This window comes from Aethalodelphis obliquidens, unplaced genomic scaffold, assembly GCF_003676395.1.
Source record: "Aethalodelphis obliquidens isolate GAN/ISIS:26980383/991018 unplaced genomic scaffold, ASM367639v1 scaffold1, whole genome shotgun sequence".
NCBI lineage: Eukaryota > Metazoa > Chordata > Mammalia > Artiodactyla > Delphinidae > Aethalodelphis > Aethalodelphis obliquidens.
The window spans coordinates 70,328,885-70,354,035 of NW_020837945.1; the positions used below are offsets into that span (position 1 = coordinate 70,328,885).

General features: G+C 40.8%; 1 protein-coding gene across 1 annotated transcript in view; it reads right to left on the reverse strand.

Moving 5' to 3' along the window:
- Positions 1–2,903: 2,903 nt before the first annotated feature.
- SLC12A8 (solute carrier family 12 member 8) overlaps positions 2,904–25,151 on the reverse strand; it is a 131,354-nt gene continuing 109,106 nt past the window's right edge. Inside the window, exons 10-13 of the mRNA XM_027107034.1 lie at positions 14,968–15,065; positions 14,292–14,409; positions 6,835–6,895; positions 2,904–3,540 (exon numbers count right to left, since the gene is read on the reverse strand). Coding sequence (XP_026962835.1) covers positions 3,375–3,540; positions 6,835–6,895; positions 14,292–14,409; positions 14,968–15,065 — 443 coding nt within the window. The 3' untranslated portion in view covers positions 2,904–3,374. The remainder of the gene's footprint in view (positions 3,541–6,834; positions 6,896–14,291; positions 14,410–14,967; positions 15,066–25,151) is intronic.

A 25,151-nucleotide genomic window follows, 5' to 3' on the forward strand; every position in this document is an offset into this window, starting at 1 on the left:
AATATCCTGACTGTGCTGGCCCTTTTAGCATTCTGTAGATAACCGAACTCTCTCTGAATGATCCAGTGTCATCTGTCTCACTTCTCTGACAACCTGAACTTACTGCTGACCTCCGGCATACACGGACAGTACACGATACCTCTTATATGCCACCTCAGATCCTCTCTGCCCCACCTGATTCTGGAGCTGAGGCTGGTGCATCTCAGCCACCACCACAGCAACCAGTTCTGCAGGACTCCAGTCAATTTAACGCACACAAACCCAACAGTGCCTCATGTCCACAGAGTAGCTGCTTGCAGCAGAACTCGCTAGGTACTCACACAAGTTCAAATCACAAGTGTGGGGTGGCGGGGGTGGGGCGCGTGTTAATGCCCCTCAAGGCTAGCCTTTGACTATGGGAAACAGGAACCAGTGGATGAATTCTCATCCCTTCCTCCCTCTGCAAAGGGGTCATGAGACACGGGTATTCCTATCATCTCTCAGAAGGGCCCTCTGAGACCAAGTGTTCCGTTGCACATGATACTAAAGGGTCACTAACCCAATGTCATGCCTCCTCACCTGTTCCACTCTTTTCTCTCACTCCTTCCCTGAAGGTACCCCCCAGTAAAGCAATAGCACATAAACTTCTGCTTTCTGGGAGCCCAGGCTAAGACTCCGTTACTGCTTTACTGATTACTATTACTATTTATACAATATAGTTTTGTTTAAATACAAGATATTTGGACCTAAGTAGAGGTTCGAGTGTTTAGCGTCTACCATTTCAGTACCCCCAACACCGAGTCAAATGCTGGAATTCTCTCTCATACCCATTCTTCTCTTACTCTTTTCCATAAAGTTAATCATATTGGGAAAGTTCTCATCTTGGATACTTGAATCTTCTGCTGTATATGGTTTTCAAACCCAGGACCATCTTTTTCAGAGGGGATACTTTTTTAGCTTGTTATCCAGGATTCAGAAGAGCAAAAAGCTGAATCAGTAAAGCCTTCTGTGGCTGGCTGAAAAATGGCTCCCCCAAATATATCCACCGCCCAATCTCTGTTACCTGGGGATGTTTCCTCATTTGCCAAGGCCTTTGCAGGTGTGATGAAGTTACGACTCTCGAGAGGAGATCATCCTGGATTATCTGGGTGGACCCGAAATGCAATCACATGTATCCTTATAAGAGGGAGGCAGAGGCCCACGTCAGGTGCACACAGGAGAAGGCAGTGTGGTCACACTGAGAGAGATTTGAAGGTGCTGGTCTTAAAGATGGGAGTGATGTGGCCACGAGTCACAGAATGCCAGCAGCCACCGGAAGCTGGAACATGCAAGGATCAGATTCTCCCCTAGAGCCTCTGGAGGGAGCAGAGTCCTGCTAACACCTTGATTTCAGCTCAGTGATACCGATTTTGGACATCTGGTCTCCAGAACTGTGAGAGAATAAATTTCTGTTGATCTAAGCTACTCAGTTTGTGTAATTTGTTACAGCAGCTACAGGAAACTAGTGCGGCTTCTTCTTAAAAAGGGCCTTCAGAGAACACTAACTCAGCCCTTCATGAATATTGTCTTTAATGATTTCCCATATGCCTATAGTTAACTCAGTGTTTGCTTTCTTTACATTGTTTCTAATGATGTTTGGAAGTCTGGTATTTAACCCCAAAGGTGCATGAACAGTAATTATAAACTAGATCTCACTGTGAACAGTAAGCATAAACTATCAACAGATCTCACTTTCTAAGAGAGAAGGTTGAGACCTAACTGGCCCCTAATCATGACATTCCCACCCCCAACTTACTTTAAGCCCGTTTCATCCAACAGGTCAACGTTTTTCAAAATGGTGTCCAAGGGTCCCCTGTGTTGAGTCACCTGAGGCGCTCATTAAAAATGTAAAGTCCATGGGGCTTCCCTGGTGGCGCAGTGGTTGAGAGTCTGCCTGCCGATGCAGGGGACACGGGTTCATGCCCCGGTCCGGGAGGATCCCACATGCCGCGGAGCGGCTGGGCCCGTGAGCCATGGCCGCTGAGCCTGCGCGTCCGGAGCCTGTGCTCCGCAACGGGAGAGGCCACAACAGAGAGAGGCCTGCGTACCGCAAAAAAAAAAAAAAAAAAAGTAAAGTCCACGACTCACCCCCAAGCTTCACCTCCAGTACTGAGATGCAGAAATGTGCACTTTTAACAAGCCTCCCAGGTTTCTTAGCACACTGACTTTGAGAAGCTCTATTACAGAAGAAAGAGGTCAGAACTGATCCAACAGTACCTCTCTCCATGGTTCAGGGGTGAAACCACCAACTCTGGGCCAGGGCTGAACTCATGTAGGCACAGCCAGGGCCCTGGCCCCCAGACTGGATGCCTGTGATGAATGCCACACTGAGCTCAGAGAGGAACCAAAACTGTCCTGTCCCCTCATGTGTTCATACAGCAAAACAGCTGCCAAGGTGTCCAGAGCGTGGGGCACCACACGTGCTTTTGAGAACGTTGAGTCACCATTAAGTAATTCATGGTAATTTAACTTTTTAATTAAAAAGACCTTCACTAAACAATAATAGCTTACAAATGCATTACCTTTTGATCTTGCAATTCCACTTTTGGGAGTTTATCCTACAGATATTCGTCATGCTTGTACATATGAACACGATTATTCACTGCAGAACTGATTGTAATAGTAAAAGACTGGAAACAATCCAAATGCCATCATTGTGGAACTGATGAAATAAATTATAGCACATTCATATAATGAAAAAGAAGGAGGAAACGGCACATGTATTGATACGGAAATGTCTCCAAGATAGATTGTTAAGAGGAAGGGCAAGGTACAGAACACATGTATGATAGGCTACCTTTTGTGGATGAAAAGGGAGTAATAAAAATCCACATTCCTATTTGCTTGTACATTCGTAACGAAATGTGGGGAGCGTTATCTAAGAAGAGTGGTTATCTCTGGGGTAGGGGGTAGGAACTGAGCGGATGACAAACAAGGATGGGAGGGAGACTTTTCACTATATATACGATTCTACTTTGGGGTTTGGAACCATGTAAGCATATTATTTATTCAAGGAATAAATAATAAAATAAAATTTAAAATAACCATTTATTGTGGCACTCAGAACGAGCAATCTGGTCTGGACACCTGCAAGTCTTGGGGTCCACATGGAGCCCTTCAGACTGGAGGCGTGTTTCAGGGGCCACCGCCATTGCAGTGGGTCCCCTGGTTAGCCGTGGTGCTCCACACCAGAATGCACATTTCCATCATCCAAAATGACAGGGGGAGGGCAGGTCTTTGAGTTTCTTACCAAGGAGAACCAGCTTCACAAAGGTTCTGGGATTTGGGTCCACTGTACCCTGGACAGCTACACGAGGGGCGGGTCCCAGGCTGCCTAGTACTGACGACTCAGTACTCTAGTACTGAGGCATCATCAGCTGTTCCCGGCTCACGAGGGAGGAGTGGTGATAGCGATCCCGGGTGGCGAAGTCTGCGTTCTCCTGGGTGAGCTGAGTCATCTCCATGTCAACCCTAGCCAGGGACGGCGCCAAAATTATCTGCTCTTGGTGGGATCGCAGGTTCCTTTGGTGAGAGAAACACGAGGACGGTCAGAAGGAAAGACCAAACGTTAACCAGTGGTGGTAAGTCTCCTCTGGGATGGAGAAATGATTTGCAAAAATGTCGTGTTTACTAATAAACATGTATTAAACAACATAACTGTTGAAAGCTATATGTACAATACTTCATGAACCCAAAGTATGAGAAATAAGCATCAAAGAGTGAAATTTACCTTCTTTTAGTAGAAATGTATAAAACTATAAAAATAACCTTCCAAATGCTGTTGTGTTGGGGCTCTGTAGCTTTACTTGGCTTTCTTGTCAAATGAAATAATGGAATGGAGAGGCTGGAAAGCTGAGGTGAGGAGAAAGAGAAACCTGCTCTTTGGTTCACTGGAAAGAAAGTTGAGTGAGGAATGATTTCCAGAGCCGAGGTTTACAGAGCAAAGCAGCTACACGGTCAAGTGCAAGGGCTTTTGGCACCAAGCTTGCCTAAGGCAAAGAGCGAGTCCCAATACGGATGCCATTATCACTGAAGGTCCGCAGAAGAGTTGGAGTTGGAATAAACTGGTAAAGAAACATGTTAGCGATGCGTGAAGAAACTGCTGACAGCAGAAAGGAGTAAGGAAAGACCATCCTGGCAGCCAGGGTATCTATAGAAGACAGAGACAGTCACAGCTCTGCCACGAATCAGGCTGGTGGCCTCAGGCAAACCTCTTCACCTCCTTGTGCCTCTATTTCCTCACCTTCTCAGGCCCCTTCTAGTTCCTTCCGCCTATGCTAGGTCCTGAAATCACACCTTAGGCATAGATTTTTCTCTTAAAACTTTACCCTGAGAGAATCATTGGCTTTATAAGTAGCAGCGCTCAACTGTTTAAATAAGGAATATATTTATTTGATAGTTGTAAAAAACTGGTAGAAACCTTGTTATAAATCTGTGGAACTTAAGCAGAAAGCTTCACTGTCTAGAAAACTGTGCTGTTATAGGAGTTTGGATCACACGACTAAGGCTTTGCAGCTGCTCGAGGAGAACACATCTAAATTAGGTGGGTTGAGGTTTTCTGAGCAATGAATTAACTTCTATAAAGGTGGAATCTTCAAGAAGTAAGGTTAGGAAGTGACAGAAATGCCATACCAGTCAACATGTGTTTTTGCCAGTGAACTTTCTTGTAAATGCTTTTTTTTTTTTTTTTAAGGTAAAACCATCATATTTTTCTGAGTTCAGGGAAATAATACACTTCACTTTCTAGTCTAGAATGGCCTAAGGGTTCTCACCTGGGCAGTTGCTAGGACTTCAGGAAAGAAAGTTTTCTTAAGGTCAGGCTTAATTTCACATAATTCTGGGAACTGTAGGTGTAACAGAGGAAGTAACAGCCAAATTCCTTCGCCCAAAACACCCTACAATATTATTCTTCTTTGGTTTTGAAGAGCATCTGGGGCAACAGGTGTGAAAAATACTCAAAATTACAAAAGAGAAAACACAGCTACCAATTTCTACTTTTAAATGGATCACCATTTCTTAGTCCTTTCACCCTCCTGAACAACCATCACAAAATATCGCTCAGTCACCATGATGAGGCCAGCAAATTTGACACAGACTTAGCTGAGGCCTCCACCAACCACTCCACAAGCTCATAGAGCTATGAATAGTGTGGACTAGGTTCTCTTCCAACCAAAGTACTGCCCTTTTCTAAGAATAATCTCCTCCTAATGCATTCTTCTTTCCACATTGCACAACAGTGATCTCAGAGGTGAAATTCCAGAAATTCAGAGTCCAAAAAAGAGTAGTGACCTCCCATGGTCCTTTGCAGGCTTTCAAAGCCTACAATACCTAAAAACATTCATGCAGAATCAGATAAGGCCAAATACTCTCAACCACACACCAGCTGTAGCTCCAGAGTCTGCAGGCAGCTTTCACACAGAATCTATTTCCACTTAAACTCTACTGGCCCTTAGGCCTAGGAGGCTGGGGAAGATGGAGCAGTGCAGTGATCTCAGATCAGTGCTGTGATCTGAGTCACCCAACCTGGTGCCTCAGCCTGGAAGAGAGGCAGAGAGATGACACACCCACACCACGGCTCCATACAGGACATTTAGCCCAGCTTCCAAGCAAACAGCAGGGAATTACCCCCCTACACACCACTCTCCCTGCCAGCCCTCTCCCTGTTGGTTTCCTGCTCCTTTCATCATCATTTGATGCTGGATCTAGCATCCAGCCTTCATTCCTTGGGCCAACTTGAACAGATTGGCAGTGCTTATAAAAAGTTGTCTTAAGAAGGATTCTTGGGAGGGAGAAATGGGGAGTTATTGTTTAATGGGTATAGAGTTTCCAGTTTGCAAGATGAAGAGTTCTGGAGGTGCTTGGAGGTGACGGCTGCATAACAGTATGAATGTACTTAATACCATTAAACTGTATACTTTAAAAAATTCTATGGTATGTGTATTTTACCACAATAAAAAAAAATGGGGAAAAAAATTCTGAACTTACATCTGGGATCAATGGGAAAGGGTCCCATAATCCCTCAGCAACGTCTGGGCGTGGAAGGTGGAAATATTGGCAAGGGCAACCCAGACTTCTAGAGTTTCAGAAACAAACCAACAAAATGAAACCAAATAAACACTTAGTTGGGTTCTGCCTGGATTTTCCCAGCCTGTAGCTTTGGCCCCTCACTGATACTGAAAGGGGAGGGAGGTAATTTCCAGAGTCTTGAGGCCTTCAAAGGTGAGGACGCATGGGCACTGGAAGGGTAGAGGAGGAAGAGAGAGATTAGGGCACTCATGAAAGCTTACCTTCCCTGTGAGGCTTTCTCCTGTTTCTCAGGAAAGTCTGTTCTTCCCTTTCCCTGAATATTTGAACACGGAGGTCCCACAGAAATCCTGCAGGATCGCTACTCTGTTTCTGTACTTGGCCTCTGCACTTTCACCAATACAGTCATGTCAACTACCTCTGACTTGAGATGGAAGAATGGGAGTTCTCTGGGCCTTAGTCTTGTGTGTGAGTACTAACGCTAGTGTGTCTTAGACTGTGAACTCACTGAGAGTAACTCTCTCGACTTATATCACTCTGCAACCAGATTCTAAAGAAAGCCTCTGTTCATGATTCCTGAGGATAAGAAGACAAGAAGACATGGGCCAAAGGAAGCTTCTGAGAAGCTAAAGCAGGGAGGCTGGGTGGTGGAGGGCCGTGAGGAGCAGTCTGAGTTTCCTTGAGGTTCTCAATCATCAGGTATTCACACCACAATTCACCCAAGCCCAGCAAGAAATGAAACACCCTTAGCACATCCCAGGCCCCTCATCCTGGCCCCAGATTGGCACAGACCTGTAGGAGGGGATCAGAAGAGACCTCATCCATCTGAAAAGGCTGAAGTTGGAGGCTAAACCTGCAGGGAAGACATAGACATAAATATTTATGAAGGTTCTATGTATGCATCTAGAATCCCAGGTTTAATGGGATAAATATACATCCCCTGACACACACACAATAGCACAAAAAAAATTTTTTTCCTTTTTCAGTCTAACCAAACGACATTCATTGTAATACTCCGACAGCAACCTGCTAAGGACTTCATATTTCATGTAGTTTCCAAAAGTTGATTTCTAAACTCCAAAATCCCAAGAAAGAAACTGAATGCATTTATAGAGAAAGAAGCACAGGACTTGCTAACTTCAGTCTTTGGAATTTTTAATTGTTTTAAATTTTGATAATTTTTTTCCTTAGATTCAAACTGATTATGTGTTTAAGTAGACACTATAAAGTCCCCTACTAGACCATACACTCTTTGAGGCCAGGAAGCACATCTTTTTCATCTGGTAACACACACAGCACAACAGCCACAGGATCTGGCCCTTAGGAAGTTTTCTTCAGGTGCTGGGTGAATCAAATAGTGCCTGTGCAATAGCATGTGGAAATGTTAGCGCTGAAGTTTGAAGTGAGATTGTTGTTGACAGTGACCAAATATCCTGGCATCAGACGCACTGTCTACAATATGGTTTATCAACTTTGTTTAAAAAGCTTCTTTTTTAAATCCATTTCTCCTTTGGTGTGAGTTTTTTTAAAATCTCACAAAATGAATTATATATAACTTTAGGAAAGCAAATGAAATGTAATTTTATAAAGTGCTTTTCCAAATTATATATATTCACTCCACCATATTCATATTATATATATATATGTGAGTGTGTGTGTGTGTGTGTGTGTGTGTATATATATATATATATATATATATGGCTGGTTGAAAATTGGTTAATTAGATCATGTTCAATATATGATCAGGAAGTGAGCATTATTTTAAGAGGCTTATGTTAGAATCTTGACTAATGTCAACAGTATGCAGCTGATAACATGTATTTAGAAAATAAACATAAATATTCTATTAACTGGTCCTACCTATTTATGCTCATTTAGATTCTAAATTATCTAAATTTTAGATGAAGATGGGCCTGAAATTTGATTTCATACTTTCCTGTAAATAAATTTCTGGGAAATATTTAAATTTCTTAGGATCAAACTAACTTCTAAGAAATTCAGAAGCAATCACTGATGTAATCACTATGTTAATTAAAATATATTTTCTCCATTAAATTAGCTGATATAAGGACCCTTAGTATGACTTTTTCTAAAGCATTATTTTTAATGTACATGTGATTCAAGTGTTTGAAGTGCATTTCTTTCAAAAATGTATATCAGACTATTCTAATTTGGAAGCATTTTTTTTTCATTTTGCCTGGATTGTTATGGTCCATCTGATTTAGTTAGGACTTAAAACTACATAATTATTTTATTTTAAAAATTGGGACATTGTAGAATTTTGATGAAAAGGGCTCTTGAATGTATTTTTAAAACAGCTTTATTATTGAGGAGTAACTGACACACAGTATTGATAATATTTTCTTCCTTTCCTTATTCTTTTTTTTTTTCCTTTTCTCGTTTTGCGGTACGCGGGCCTCTCACTGTGTGGCCTCTCCCGCCGCAGAGCACAGGCTCCAGACGCGCAGGCTCAGCGGCCATGGCTCACAGGCCCAGCCGCTCCGCGGCATGCAGGATCCTACCGGACCGGGGCACGAACCCGTGTCCTCTGCATCAGCAGGCGGATTCTCAACCACTGCGCCACCAGGGAAGCCCCTTCCTTTCTTTATTCCTGATGCTCTGGCACTTGGGGTCTTGATCCTAGAGGTGCTAATTCCTAGAGATAGGAAACAACTCCCCTATGAGCACACCTTTGATATACAAACCAACCAGTCCAGAGCCCGCGCCCCCAACCATCTCCTTTATCAAGCTCTCACACATCAAGCCAATATTCCCCTGCCTTAAATCACCCCAGGGCCAAAAACCAGACAACTAGAGACCACCCCTATAATCTAGAGTTCCCTGAAATTATTCAAACTACCTAATCCTAAACTTATTCAGCTATCTACCTGCTTTGTCCATTCTTTCCCACTAAAAGCCTAATAAAGGCTATGGGCCATGCTCTCCCCACTTCCTCTTTTGCCTCCTGACCAACCCTGGTCCTCTCCGCTGTGGCCCTGCATGACCCTCCTGTTCCTAGGGATGTGTGAGTATAAACTTCTTTCTTCATGATAATAATTTCTGTGTTTGTGTGTCTTATCATACCTGATTAAAACAAATCCCAGGTACATTTTTAGAACAAACTACATGCATTTAAAGTGTACAATTTGGTAAGTGTTGACACATGCATATACTGTGAAATCATCACTAAAAGCAAGATAATGAACATATCCATCCCCTCCAAAAGCTCCCTCAAGCGACTTCATAAGACCTCCCTCCCTTGTATCCACACTCCCACCCTCATCCAAAGGCAACCGCTGATAGTGCTGTCATTAGAAATTAGTTTGCATTTTAATAATAACATATGTATATATGTAAAATATTACATTACGTACTCATTTTTTCTGGTTTCTTTCACTCAGCACAGTTATTTTGAGATTCACGCTATTGCATATATCGATAGTTCATTCTTATTACGAAATAGTATTCCGTTGCATGGCTATACTATACTTACAGAGTAACCTGTTGATGGACATGTGAACTGTTTTCAGTTTTTGACTATTACAAACTAAGCTGCTATAAATATTCATATACACGTTTTTGTATGCCCGTATGCTTTTAATTCTCTTTGGTAAATACCTAGGAGTACAGTGGCTAACTCATATAGCAGATATATATATTTTGTAATACACTGTCAAATGGTTTCACGAAGTGATCGTATTATTTTTACATTTTCCTCAGCTATATATGATAGCTCTAGCTGCTCCACATCCTTGCCAACATTTGGCATGATCAGTATTTTTAATTTTAATCACCCTGATAGGTGTATAATATTATATTGTGGTTTTAATTTTCATTTCTTAATGACTAATCACACTGAATACCTTTTCCCATGCTTATTTGTCAACCATATATGTTCTTTGCTGAAACCTATTTAAAACTTATGCCCATTTAAAATTTTTTGTTGTTTTCTTGTTACTGAGTTTTGAGGGTTTTTATATATTCTAGGTACAAGTCCTTTTCAAACATGTGATTTGCTAATATTTTCTCATAGTCTATGGCTTGCCTTTGCATTCCTTTACCGGTGTGTTTGGAGGAACAGTCCTTAATTTTGATGAAGTCCAATTTATCAATTTTTTTCCTGCTTTTGGTGTTGTATCTAAGAAATCTTTGTCTCACTCACAGTCACAAATTTTTTCCCTATATTTTCTAGGATCCATTTTGAGCTATTTTTACATTGTATGATGTATGAAGTTTGTTTTTTGCTTGTGTATTTCCAATTGTTCCAGCAGCATTTGCTGAAAAGACTATTTTTTTCCTCCACTGAATTGCCTTTGCAATTTCTGGACTCTCTACTCTGTGCATTGATTTTTTTATCTATCTTGATTCCAATACCATGCTGTCTTGATTACTTTAGCTTTACAGTTAGTTTTGAAATCAGGTAGTGTTAAGTCTTGCAACTTTGTTTTTCTTTTACAAAGTTGCTTGGGCTATTCTAGGTCCTTTAAATTTCCATATAAATACTTTAGGATCTGCTTTCCAATTTCTACAAAAAAGGCAGCTGTGATTTTGATTGGGATTATATCTAATCTATAGAAAATTCTGAGGTGAAATGTCATCTTAAGAATACTGAATTGAATCTTTGATTCATGAATATAGTATAAATCTTCATTTATTTAATTTCTTCTTTAATTTCCTCTCAAAATGTTTTGTAGTTTTCCTCTTCTAGTCTGTAAATATGGTGAATTACATTGATTGATTAAGAATGTTAAACCAGGGCCTAGAGACTCATACAGAATTAAGTAAGTCAGAAAGAGAAAAACAAATATTGTATATTAATGCATATATGTGGAATCTAGAAAAATGGTACAGATGAACCTATTTGCAAAGCAGAAATAGAGACACAGATGTAGAGAACAAATGTATGGACACCAAGGGGGGCAAGGAGAGGTGGGATGAATTGGGAGATTGGGATTGACATATATACACTACTATGTACAAAACAGATAACTACTGAGAACTGATAGATAACTAAAATAGATAACTAATGAGAACCTACTGTATAACGCAGGGAACTCTACTCAATGCTTTGTGGTGACCTAAATGGGAAGGAAATCCAAAAAAGAGGGGATATATGTATACATATAACTGATTCACTTTGCTGTACAGACACAAACTAATACAACACTGTAAAGCAACTATACACCAATAAAAATTTTTAAAAAAAGAGAGGGAGAATGTTAAACTAACCTTGAATTCCTAGGACAACCCATTTGCTTATGATGTATTATTATGCTTTTTATATTATTTTGTATTCAATTTGTTAAAGTCTTGTTAGAAGTTTTATATCTATGTTCATGAGGGATATTGGTGTGCAGTCTTCTGAAGCATTTGTATCAAATTGATATTCTCTCTTCCTTAAGTGTTAGATAGGTTTCATTAGTGACACCATCTGGGCCCAAGGTTTTCTTTATGGGAAGGTTTTTTAATGATAAGTTTAATTTCTTTCATAGATGACCTAAACAGCCCTATATGTCTTCTAGAGTGAGCTTTGATATTTGATAGTTTGTATCTTTTGAGGAATTTGTCCAATTCATCTATCAAATTTATTGCATAAAGCTGTTTAAAACACTTCCTTATTTTCCTTTTTAATGTCTGTAGACTCTCCAGTCATGTCATTTCTCTCACTCCTGGTGTTGAGCATTTGTGTTTCCTCTCCTTTTATTCTGATCAGTCTGGGTAGAGGTTTGTAAATTTTATTGATCTCACATAACCAGCTTTTTGTTTCACTGGCATTCTCTATTTTTCCCTGTTTTATATTTTATTGATTTCTACTTTGATCTTCATGGTTTCCCTGTTTCTTCTTACTTGGGTTTAATTTGCTCTTTTTCTCTAGTTTCTTAAGTGGGAAACTGGGGTTATTATTTTGAGACACTTTTTTCTTTTTTAATATAAGCATTTGACGCAGTAAATTTCCCTCTAAGTAGTGAATTAGCTACGTCCCACAATTTTGATGTTATATTTTCATTCAGTTCAAATACTTTTTAATTTTACTTATTTCTCCTTTGAACCATGAGTTATTTAGTTTCTTTAGTTTACTTAGTGCTCCTTAGTGTTCTTAGTCATTTAGTGTTATTCAGTGTTCTTTAGTGTCTAAATATTTGGGAATCTTCCAGATATCTTTCTGGTATTTATTTCTAATTTACTTCCCCTTTTGTTCTTGAATTGACTTGAATACCCTTAAACTTTCTGAGACTTTAAAAAATGTCCTAGAATATGGTTTATGCTCGTAAATGTTTCACGTGCACTTAAAATATATATTCTGCTGTTGTTAGGTAGAATATTCTATAAATATCAATTTGGCCATGTTTATTGATAACATTATTCAAGTCTTCTAAAGCCCTACTGATTTTTTGCCTACTTGTTTTATCAATTATTGAGAGAGAGGTGTTGAAATCTATGACTGTAATCGAGAATTTTTCTACTTATTATTGCAGATCTATCAGGCTTTGTTTTTTATATTTCAAAGCTCTGTTTTTAAGTGCATAAATGTTAAGATTTATTATGTCCTCTTGATTAATTTTCCCTTTGTCTTTATGAAATGACCCTCTTTATCCCTGGTAATATTCTTTTCTCTGAAATCTACTTTGTCTGATGTTAATATAGTCACTCCAGCTTTGTCTGATTTATCTTACCATGATATATCTTTTTTCCATCCTTTTACTTTTAACTTATTTGTGTCTTTATATTGAAAGTAGGTTTCTTGTAGATAGCATATAGTTGGATCATGCTTTTTTATTCAATCTGACAATCTCAGTGCTTAGACCTTTTAATTGGGAGTGTTTATTTCATTTTATTTTTTAACTATCTTTTTAAAAATTTTTTATAAATTAATTTATTCTTATTTTTGGCTGTGTTGGGTCTTCGTTGCTGCACGTGGGCTTTCTCTAGTTGCCTCGAGTTAGGGCTACTCTTCATTGTGGTGCTTGGGCTTCTCGTTGCGGTGGCTTCTCTTGTCATGGAGCACAGGCTCTAGGTGCATGGGCTTCAGTAGTTGTGGCGTGCAGGCTTCAGTAGTTGTGGCTCATGGGCTCTAGAGCACAGGCTCAGTAGTTGTGGCGCACGGGCTTAGTTGTTCCACGGCATGTGGGATCTTTCCAGACCAGGGCTCAAACCCGTGTCCCCTGCATTGGCAGGTGGATTCTTAACCACTGCGCCACCAAGGAAGTCCCTGATTGGGAGTGTTTAGACTATTTAAAATTAGTGTGGTTATTGATATGGCTAGATTTATATAAACCACCTTGCTATTTGTTTTGGGTCTATTATCTTTTTCTCTTTTTTCTAATTAACATTGATCTGAGTATTTTTAATTCAATTTTATCCCCTTTATTGACTTATTACTTGTAATTCTTTGCTCTGTTAGAGGCATACCTCATTTTACTGCACTTTGTTACTATGCTTCCCAGTATTGCATCTTTTACAAGTTGAAGGTTTGTGGCAACCCTGGATCAAGCAAGTCTATCAGGGCCATTTCCCCAACAGCATTTGCTCACTTTCTGTGTCATATTTTGGTAATTCTTACAATATTTCAAACATTTTCATTATTATTATATTTCTCATGGTGATCTGTGATCAGTCATCTTTAATGTTACTATTATGACTCGATGAAGGCTCAGATGATGGTTAGCCTTTTTTAGCGATAAAGTATTTTAAAATTAAGTTATGTACATTGTTTTTTAAGACATAATGCTATTGCACACTTAACAGACTACCGTATAGTGTAAACATAACTTTTATATGTACTAGGAAACAAAAATATTTGTCTGACTCGCATTATTGCAATATTCCAGTGATCTGGAACTGAACTCACAATATTTCCAAGGTATACTGGTAGTTTAGTAGTTGCTTTAGGGTTTGTAGTACACATTTTTAACTTATCACAGTCTACCTTCAAGTGATATTTTAGTACTTCACGTATACTATAAGAAACTTCCAACAGTATATCCCCATTTCTTCCCTCCTGGCCCTTGTGCTATTGTTGTCATCCATTTTACTTCTACATGTCTTACAAACCTCACGATTTATTATTATTTTTCATTTGTTATCATTTATGCGCATGCCATATTTTTTCTCCTAGACTGTCGGCTCCTTGAAAGCGGGATTTGTATCTGAGTCAGTGCTGGCATTTAGTATGTGTTCGAAACAGGTTTTTTTCAATAAATGCTAAAAGAGAAGAAAGGAGGTGGTGGCAAAATGACTCTGTTGCTTACCAAGGTGAAGCCCGGAACTGGTCCAACCAATGTAGAGATACACAATGGCAGCAACACCCATGTTAACCAGGGTATAGACCCATTGGATCACAAACATGATGAGAAGGGACCCAACAGCCTGTGGAAACAGAAGGAAGTGCAAGTCAGCTAATGGTTTAAACACACAGTAAGCGAGCCACAAGGCTAGGGCCTTAAGAAACAACAGTCCTCTCGTCAACCTCTGAACACTCTATAAGTCTGAATAATTGAAGTTCACTCATAATTCAAAAAACCCCTCTAAAGTAGGTATTTGAGAAGACATCCTCCTGAAAGTACCCTCTAATCAAAACAATCAATAAATAGACATTCTATCCTAGGTCCTTGTTCTACTCCTTTCTAGGAGAAACAAGTTAGAGTAAAATTATGCTAATATGGTGTATCTAGAAATCAGGTGATCCAGAGTTTATCAGGGATGATTAATTATTTAAAAAGTAAACCATTGATTAAAATAAGTGGTTCATTAAATGTAATCTTGCCATATGTAACCTCATCTAAATTCTAATATAACAGGCAGTTAAATCACATTGCTCCTAATGAGACTCTCCTCTTTCCTCCCCCAAGTCCCACCCCAAGATCACACATGTATCCACCTGAATTAAGTCTCAAGGACAGTTGAGATCAAAATGAACTTACTCACCCCCAACAGGGAGACCCAGGGGTTGCATATGCGAGTGTAGAAAGAAGTTGGTCTCCTCTGGATATCTTGTTCCTGGAGCCTGGACTTTAGGAAGAAATCTAAAAAATAAATGAGCCAAAATCCTTGGTTACTAATTTGTTACCAAACCCTCTAGTATTTTTATTAGCAAATACTTATGAGCTCCTCTTCTCCAATTTTGTAACTCAGCCTAAAAGACAACTTCCACTCATCTCAACCATTAATGCCCTTTGCCACAACTGAGGCTTGTCTTTACCAGAAAGCTTACATCTCCTAAATCGTGATTTCAATCAATTTACTCTCAGCCCATCACCTCCATTTTTTCTCATTCGCTCTGCTGTCTCCCACCCCAACTATTCATAGACCACAGAGGGACCTTCAGTCAACTTGCCCTAGTATGTTTTTGCTTCCTGTCACCTACCTCCTCTTTTCACTACCCTCTTACCTGGCTTAGATTCCATGATCCAAGACTCTCAGCAAGTACTCCCTTGGATATGTTATCTGCTTCCATGCTTCAGCACCACTCAGAAGTCTTATACCTAGTCAACTCATTCTCCTTCTCTCTGATGTAACAAATTTCCAACCTCTCCTCTCAAAAGACAGCTTTCATATCCTCTCATCACCAAATCTACCAACCCACTTTCATCTGTACCCTCTCTTCTGCCTTTCTGTTTTCAGAGTAGATGAACAGTTCTGGCTCCTACCTAAGGCCCATCCCTGTATTTGTGCCCTGCTCAAGGATTTTGCTTTTGCTTCATCAATTTTTCCATAGTCTACTAGATCATCCCCATCGAACACAAATACACTGTAATTTCTCCCAACTAAAGAAATATCTTCTGGTCACCCTTCAGCTACTATCCTATTTTTTGGCCTCCCTTATAGCAAAAATTCTCAAAAGAATTGCCTATATGGTTTCTACCTTCCATTGTTTCCTCAACCTACTTTTAGGGTTGTATATACCATTCCACTAAAACGACTCTACCTAAGGTTGGCAATGACTTGAATCTTTTCAAATTCAATGGTCAGCTCATTTTACTTGACCTTTCAGATAGCACCTGACACATGTGATCACTTTCTTCTTATTGAAACACATTCTTCTCTTGGTTCCTAGGATGCCTCAGTTTCCTAGTTTTCCTCCTATCTCACTGCCCACTTCTTCTCAGTCTCCTTTGCTGGATCACCTCCTCCTTCCAACCCCCAAGTATTGGAGAATCCTAGCATTCATTCAGTCCTCAGCACTCTTCTTTATTGCAGTTAGGTGTGGCCATGTGACTAAGTTCTCACCAATGGAATGTGAACACAAGTGGTGAGTGTCACTTCTGCATCAGAGTCTTTGAGAGAGTAGGTGTGCCTCTTCTCTGTGCCCGAAATCAGAACGTGGTAACTCAGTCTTGATTTTGCTCATTATAAGGACTTAGGGGATGGTGAAGTCATAAAAATGGAAGGAGCCTGGGTCCCTGAAGCAATGCATGGAGGAGAGCCTCCCACTGATTTGGAACACCCTTCCTGGACTGTTAGTGCAAGTGAGAAATAAATTTCCATTGTGTTTGAGCCACTGTGTTTTTGTTTATTTGTGATAGCAGTTTAGCCTCCCTTAATTAATATACCTCAAAACAGGCTTCAGGTCCTTCTCTTACTTCTACACAATCTATTCCTTACGAAGCCAGTGATCTTCTTAAGGCTGGATCTGATCATATCACACCTCTAGCTACAATCTTCCATGACCTTCTGTCATAATCACCATGGAGTGCATGGCCCTACACAGGACTGACCTCTGTTTTCCTTGCTATACTCATCTCCGACCTCTCTCCCCCCACCCACTCCTCTCCATTCACTGCTGGACTTCTGCTCTTCTTGGAATTTGCCAATCCAATTTCCATCTGTACCTTTATACATGCCATTTCCCCAGCCTGTAACTCTTCTCCCACATCTCTGCATGGTTCACTGCTTTATACAATTCAGTTCTCTATTAAAATATCCTCTTCTCAAAGAGATATTTTCTGAACAACCTATCTGAAACAGAACCACCCTCCCCACTCTAGTCTCTATCCTGTTACCCCACTTTATTACTCATCATACTATTTATCACTTACTGACATCACAGTATGTGTGTTTGCTTGTTTATTATGTGTCTTTCCTGCTAGAATGCAAGTTCAATGACAGCAGGGACCTTCTATGTCTGTTCAGCATGTTCCCCACCCCCAGCACCTAGAACAGCACTTGGAATGTAGTAAATGTCCCATATGTGAGGCTAAACGAATGACCAATCATCCTAGGTCCCAGAGAAGTCTTCATCCTCTCAACATGTCTGCCTTTACCATATACTTCCAACTATTATACTTATCTTTTATATCTCCATATCTTGAGGGCAAGGGCCGTCTTTTGTATCTCTAAATACCAAATCTAGGCATGTAGGGGTCTGTGTATAGGAAGTGCTCAAGAAGTGTCTCCTTATTAATTGTGGATTAAAATAAACTCTGCCAGAAGACGTAAATAGACATTTCTCCAAAGAAGACACACAGATGGCCAATAAGCACGTGAAAAGATGCTCAGCATTGCTAATTATTAGGAAAATGCAAATCAAAACTACCATGAGGTATCACCTCATATGTCAGAATGGCCATCATTAAAAAGTCTACAAATAACAAATGCTGGAGAGGGTGTAGAGAAAAGGGAACCCTCCTATACTGTTGGTGGGAATGTAGATTGGTGCAGCCATTATGGAAAACAGTATGGAGGTTCCTCAAAAAACTAAAAATAGAGTTGCATATGATCTGGCAATCCCAATCCTGGGCATGTATCTGGACAAAACTATAATTCAAAAAGATACATGTACCCCTATGTTCATTGCGGCACTATTCACAATAGCCAAGACATGGAAACAACCTAAATGTCCAACAACAGATGAATGGATGAAGAAGATGTGGCACACATATACAATGGAATACTTCTCAGCCATAAAAATGAATGAAATAATGCCATGTGCAGCAACATGGATGGGCCTAGAGATTATCATACTAAGTGACGTCAGACAGAGAAAGACAAATACCAAATGATATCACTTATATGTGGAATCTAAAATATGACACAAATGAACTTATCTACAAAACAGAAATAGACTCACAGACATAGACAACAGACATGGTTGTCAAGGGGGAGGGGGGTGAGGGAGGGATGGATTGGGAGTTTGGGATTAGCAGGTGCAAACTATTATATATAGGATGGATAAACAGCAAGGTCCTACTGTATAGCACAGGGAACTATATTCAATATCCTGTGATAAACCGTAATAGAAAAGAATATGAAAAAGAATGGATATATATGTATAACTGAATCACTTTGCTGTACAGTAGAAATTAATACATTATAAAGCAACTATACTTCAATAAAATAAATTTTAAAGAACTTTAAAATAAATTTTAAAGAACTTTAAAATAAATTTTAAAGAACTGATTTGAATTGATGGCTCTAAAAAAGAAAAGACACTGTTAAGATTGTCTTTGATTACATTGTATACTTTCAACATGTGCAATGCATGATTCATTTTTTCAATCACAGGCTTAGTGAAATACAGCTGCTCCATTGATTATTAAGAAGAAACACTATTGGTGAAGAACTTAGATTTCTGCCTCTCTGAGGTTTGCCAAATGTTAAGCTCACTGTTTCACACTTGATCTTGACCTTGCACCAACTCAATTACACTGTACCCAAGGGAGTTGTGTGTATGTGTATGTGTTTTCTGAGGAACTCCAGGGAGAGTCATAGGAAGGGGTGTGTCTTCCAGGCAAGCACAGTGCAGTTTTACACATCAGCAATGCAAGGGAGAATTCAGTCAATGATGCTCAATGACTCTGAATAGGTATGACAGACAATGCAGGCAGACGATTATTCAGAATTCTGAACAGCTATGGTTTCAAAACCCTTCCAAAATGACAGAAGGAATTTTTTTTCTCTTTTCAAGGATTATACTGAAAGAAATAAGTCTTACAGACTAGTGGTGGGAGGAGACCGCTTCTCGTGTTAGAAGTACTAGAATAACAACTGGGAAGGCAACTTTATCAAGCTTTAGTCACAAAACAAACAAACAGGTAAGCAGAACCATGCATTAGGCATGTTAGAAATATCAAATATAGGGCTTCCCTGGTGGCGCAGTGGTTGAGAGTCCGCCTGCTGATGCAGGGGACACGGGTTTGTGCCCCGGTCTGGGAAGATCCCACATGCCGCGGAGTGGCTGGGCCTGTGAGCCATGGCCGCTGAGTCTGCGCGTCCGGAGCCTGTGCTCCGCAATGGGAGAGGCCACAACAGTGAGAGGCCCGCGTAGAGCAACAACAACAACAAAAAATCAAATATAATAAACATAACGCATAACATTAAATTGTCTTTTAAAATCTAGTGGCATGTCTAACAAGTTCTATGTTCACAAAACCCTTGCAGAAATAAAGACTTTTTAAGCATGAAGGGGGAAGACATTATGTCAATTTTTAAAATCACAAATTTAAATAATTTTACAGAAATTACTTAAAAATCGACATTAAACCATCTCTGGAAATGCACTCCATACCTTTATCAGGATAAATAAACACATAGTTCTAGCTGGCATGTACAAACCAAGAATGTGCGTTGATGTGGTTCACAAAGGATCATGTTTCAGGTTCATGTGGGATCTTATCATGTTGATTCTGTAATCTTTTAACCACTTTCCAAATGCTGCACATTTATTTCTAGGTTGTCATTAGCACCAACAATGCAGCTGTGAGACTCTTGTACATATTTACGGTTTGTTGTTTGGTTTAGGGTTGTTTCCTTGAGATACAATCCCCCCAAACAGATTTACTAAGTCAGAGCAATTAGACAGTTTTATATTTCTTGCTGCATCTTGAAAGCTCACTCCCCAGAAAGAATGAACCAGAGGGACTTCCAGCTACCACAATGTAAAGAGGTCAGTGAATCCTCTCCGTAAGAGACAGGTATACAGCTAGACAAAATCATCAAAAACAATCACTTGGGGCTCTAGAAATTTACCAAACGGAGACAACAAACCAAGAAGTGTTTATTTTTTCAAAAACTGCTGGAGCTGAGGGCAAGGACGGTGAGAGTCTACAGCCTTCTTCCTGAGCTGCTCCCACCCCCACCCCAGTTCTTACCAGCATGGAGCTGGCCTGTGTCCGTGTGGCCCAGAAGGCTTCCACCCTCTGCCAGCAGATCTGTGCGTGGGTTGGGAAGCACAATCGAAGCTGCAGCTCTCCAGGCTCCCCGGCTTTGACTTTTGTCAGTCTCTCTTAGGCTCCCAAGCAGGGGGATGTGGGGAGCTGTAGTCCTTCTACAGCTCTCTGATTTCTAGGATCTTCCCATTAAACTTCTGGCTGTTCCACTGCTCACCCTAGCTGGGTCCCTCAGGCTAGCAAAGCTGAGGATTTCACCATTCCATTTTCTACTTCGCTCACCACATTGAACTGATAAAGGCACAACCCACAAGTTTGCTCCCTCTGGCAGCAAAACTGCTGATTTCTGAAGAAATCATGGCCCAAAACCTCCCAAATTTGATGAAAAACTTTCATCAATGGATCCAAAAGGAATGAATCCATTGACATTGCTTCCAGCAATGTGTACATATACCCGATCACCACCGACCTACTATTTTGTATCTAAATTTCTGACAGCTTAACAGATATGAAATATCTCAATGGTGGTTTAAATTGGACTCATTTAATCAGTACAATGGCCTAGTTCATAATAGACACTGGCCCCAAGCAGCATACACTTTGTGTAGTGGTTAAGAACACACGCTCTAAAGTGAGATGGACCTGGGTTCAAATTCTAGCTGTCTCCTATCCTGAGCAAGTGTTTAACTTCCCTAAGTCTCACCTTTGTCATCTGGAAAAAGGTAATAACAATGCCTAGATCTGAGCTGAGCTGAGCTAATTCGCGTGTTAAGTGATTATCTCTGTGCCAGGCACCTGGGACAGACTCAATAAAAGCTGCCTATTTTTAGCTACAAACAGCATTCAACACTTAACCATAAAAGTTAGTTTGTTGAATGCACAGTGAGTGAGTCTGGTTTTTCATATGTAAACTGCGTGTTCATCTCTCCTGACCTCTCTTTAGTAGGATCTGGATTTTGACCTTCCTGTCTTTAAAAATAATATGGTTTGGGGCTTCCCTGGTGGCGCAGTGGTTGAGAGTCCGCCTGCTGATGCAGGGGACACGGGTTCGTGCCCCGGTCCGGGAAGATCCCACATGCCGCAGAGCGGCTGGGCCCATGAGCCATGGCCGCTGAGCCTGCGCGTCCGGAGCCTGTGCTCCGCAACGGGAGAGGCCACAACAGTGAGAGGCCTGCGTACCGCAAAAAAAAAAAAAAAAAATGCTTTGGAAGGTATGCTTTTATCAGTTGTGTTTGTCAGAATAATTGTTTCCTTCTGTGACACTGTGCTGGGCCAATGTTTTTTATTTCTGTTTAATCAGATCCTTTTTGTCTTTGATGATGTCTTCAGTAGTCAGAAATCGCTCTCTCGCACAGCTGTTATAAATAAGGAATTTGTGGCCATATAAGGTATCAAATATGGCCCCAAGTTAATTTTTTGATCCATTTGCTCTCAACAATATTTATTCAATAGTGACTTGATTCTTATTATTTTACAGCATCTGGTTTGTCACACATTAGGTTCTTATAATAGTTTAACTCTTTCTATCCTACTTTACCTGTCAATGTTTAAAATTTTTAGCCAATATTTGTACAACTGTTCATCAATTTGATTAGCCTTTACTGAGTGTTTGTCGATGCCATGTACTGTGTGGGAATATTGTTGATGAATACAAGGTAGAAAGACATGGTTTGTGACTAAAGGAAGCTCACAGACTGGAGGCAAAGCGATAAAACTAATATTTCTTCTCCTTCTCTAGGCAGACGACAAGCAGGCCTGAAGACAAATGTGTAAACAAATGTATAAAACAATGTGATACGTGTTTATACCACTAGTGTGACTCAAATGTTATGCTTGCACAGGAGAGGAAATCAGGGAATCCTTCTCAGAGGGGGTCTGAAAAGTCAAATGGATTTTAAACCGTTAAGTCGGCGTTTCTCAGATGGAAGTGGGCAGTGATGCAATGTGCAAAGGCAGGAAGGAATAAAGAACATGATGTGTTTGGGGCACGTGTCTGGATATAGCTGGACATTTGTACATGGCAGCTGTCATGAGAAAACTGGCCAGGAAGGTGGGGCAGGGCAGGATTGCCAAGAATCTTGCAAATCACACCGGTATGGAAGGTAATAGATTCCAACGAAGGTTTTTAAGTAAGAGAGACATGATGAGAGTTTTATTTTAGAAAGATCATTCAGTGGACAATGAAAAGGAGAAACAGGATATGGGAGAATCTGGAGGCTGGAGATGAGCAGGGAGATTAACAAGAGTCTGGGCACCAGATGATGAGGGTCTGAACCAAGGTGAAGGCAGCCAGGATGGAGGAGACAGAGATGGAGGTTTACAAGAGCTCGGGACATTTCTAAGACAGGGCAACTTCAATGATGAAACGTTGCAAACTGACCACATATCTCTCCTGATAACCCACTGAGAAAACAGAAAAGGCATTAAATAGGCATAAACCTACAACACAAGGAGAATGAGAGAGGAAAGATAAAAACAAGTCTTGGAAGGTGGAGCAGTGACGGAGGAGTGGTAACAGACAGCAGAGCCGAGGAGGACCAACTCTAGGGCCCACAGAGAGGATGCCAGCAATGAGCAGCCCAGTGCACCCCAGCAGACCTCACAAAGTTCAGGACCGCCCTTGGGAAGCGATACGGTGCAGGGGACTTGTTGCAAGACTGTATATGAACCAGTTGGACATCAAGTGCCTTTCCTCTGGCCATGTAGCTAGGAAATAACTCCCTCTTTGCCTGACCCCCTCCCCAAGGTATGTGAGGGTTCCTCTGAAGAAATCAAACCAGAGAGGGCCTGAACTTGGGACACCAGGCATAGCAAAGAGTGGGGGGAATGGAGCTAGAAACTGGGGAATTCAATAAAGTCTCTATCCTAAAGAGTGGGAGGCCACCAACTTCCTTATGTCACCCGGCTCCCTGAACACAAACAGCCAACGGGGGGACCCCCAGGCAAGAGATTAAAGGACTTTTCTCTGGAGGAAACCTCTAGCTAACCACACTTGGGGATCCTCCCATGAAAAAGCCAGCTTCTTGATCATTCTACAGTGAGGTGCCCCAACCAGTAAGCTCTGCCCAGGATGCAGGTCTTCTAAACAGCTTTTCACTACTTACTTCTAAATAAGAACAGAAATCAAAAGATCAACAGACATTTTAGTGAAGCCAATATAAAAGAGAGAGTGAGACCAAGCCAAAGAGAAAAGAATCTAAAGAACACAGGGCAGAAGAAGACTCTAAAGGGAGAATAAGTAATATTACCAGAAAAATAAGATAAGCGTTATACCTATAAAACAAGAATGAGATGATGTTCGACATTTTTTTAAAAAAGATGAAGACAAATCAGGTTACAACCAAGAGCTCTTGGAAATTAAGAACAGGAGAGCTGTGGCATAGACTCACTGTTGTTACCCAATCTCCCCTTCCTCTTTAGGGAAAGAAAGAACCCCACAGGATGTCATGTGAAGCTGCAATAAAGCCAGCTAAAAAGACATTTCCCAGCCTCTGAGAATACCTAGAAAGGCTAGTGAATCAAGTTCAGAGCTATATAGCCAGGGACAACACTCAAAACCATATGTCTGGGCAGTCTAGTGGGGACACCACAGGGGCATGTGCCAAGGTCTAGACACTTCTGACCCTGAAAAGCCCTGATGGCGGAGCCAGGAATGTAGTCATCCTGCAGCCACTATCATGCTTCCAGAGAGGTCCTCAAAGTCCCCATTTCTTCAGGTTCCCAGTTCCCAGTATATGGAGGCTTCACCTAATTAGCCGAGTCTTGGTCCCGTGCCTGAACTCTGCAGGAGGGGCGGGAAAACTGAATATCTGACATTTTCAGTTTTAAGAGTGAAAGGCTTGCTGTGCCTCCCACCAAGACTCATAACACTGGAAATTCTTCAAACACAGGGAGGTCATTCAAGGCTGAGGAGGGAAAAAAAAAAAAGACAGAAGTCTACCATGATATCACGCCCAACAGATCTTGTCCCCTGGATCTGACAGAGAAGTGCGATAGAGGAATTCCAAGACAACAGCTTTGTAGCAGACCGAAAGCACTGACAGGCTAGAGTGGATCAGAATAAGGGCCATAGGACAGAGGGGGGAAAAGAACAAATGGATATGATAAATTTCTGAAGAATTCGAGCATTTGGAAAATAACGTTGAGAGGCATTTGCCATATCCGCCAGAACATCTAGAAAAAAATGATGACACAAAACCAAGCAAATAAAAAACCAAGGCTGGGCTTCCCTGGTGGCGCAGTGGTTGAGAGTCCGCCTGCCGATGCAGGGGACACGGGTTCGTGCCCCGGTCTGGGAAGATCCCACGTGCCGCGGAGCGGCTAGGCTCGTGAGCCATGGCCGCTGAGCCTAGGCGTCTGGAACCTGTGCTCCGCAATGGGAGGGGCCACAGCAGTGAGAGGCCCGCGTACGGCAAAAAAAAAAACAAAAAAAACCCAAGGCTATTATTAACCCCAGGAAACAGAAAAAGTTGGACAGAAAAGGAAATGTAATCATAGCATAATATATGGCTCAGAGTTAAGCAATATTTACCTAATCATGATAATATGAATACTAGCTATTAGATTAATTAAAAAACTGTGATGTAATTATACTGGGGACATTGGATGAGAAATCAAGAGTGGCATAAATGAGCTAGTCTTCATTTATCATAATAGGAAATCAAGAGATGAAACTGACATATCAAGAAGTAGCAATACAAATATATTATCTACAAACATGAAGGTTAACAGAAGAAGCAACTTTTTGGTTGAAAGTGGGATTTTCTGGGAGCGGGACTAGGGGAGGCAGAAGAGTCAGAGGGATGGTATGGAAGCGTGGGAACTACTATCTCTGATTATGTGACTTTTCACTCCACTTGGCTTATTAAACTGTACTCATTACTTTGACAAAAATAACATAGTTTTTAAATTTTTAATAATGCTCCTACCATTAAAAACCACCCACCAATTTGGAGGTAAAGGAGGAAAAGCAGGTGTACGGAAGAACGTAAAGCATTTATTTTT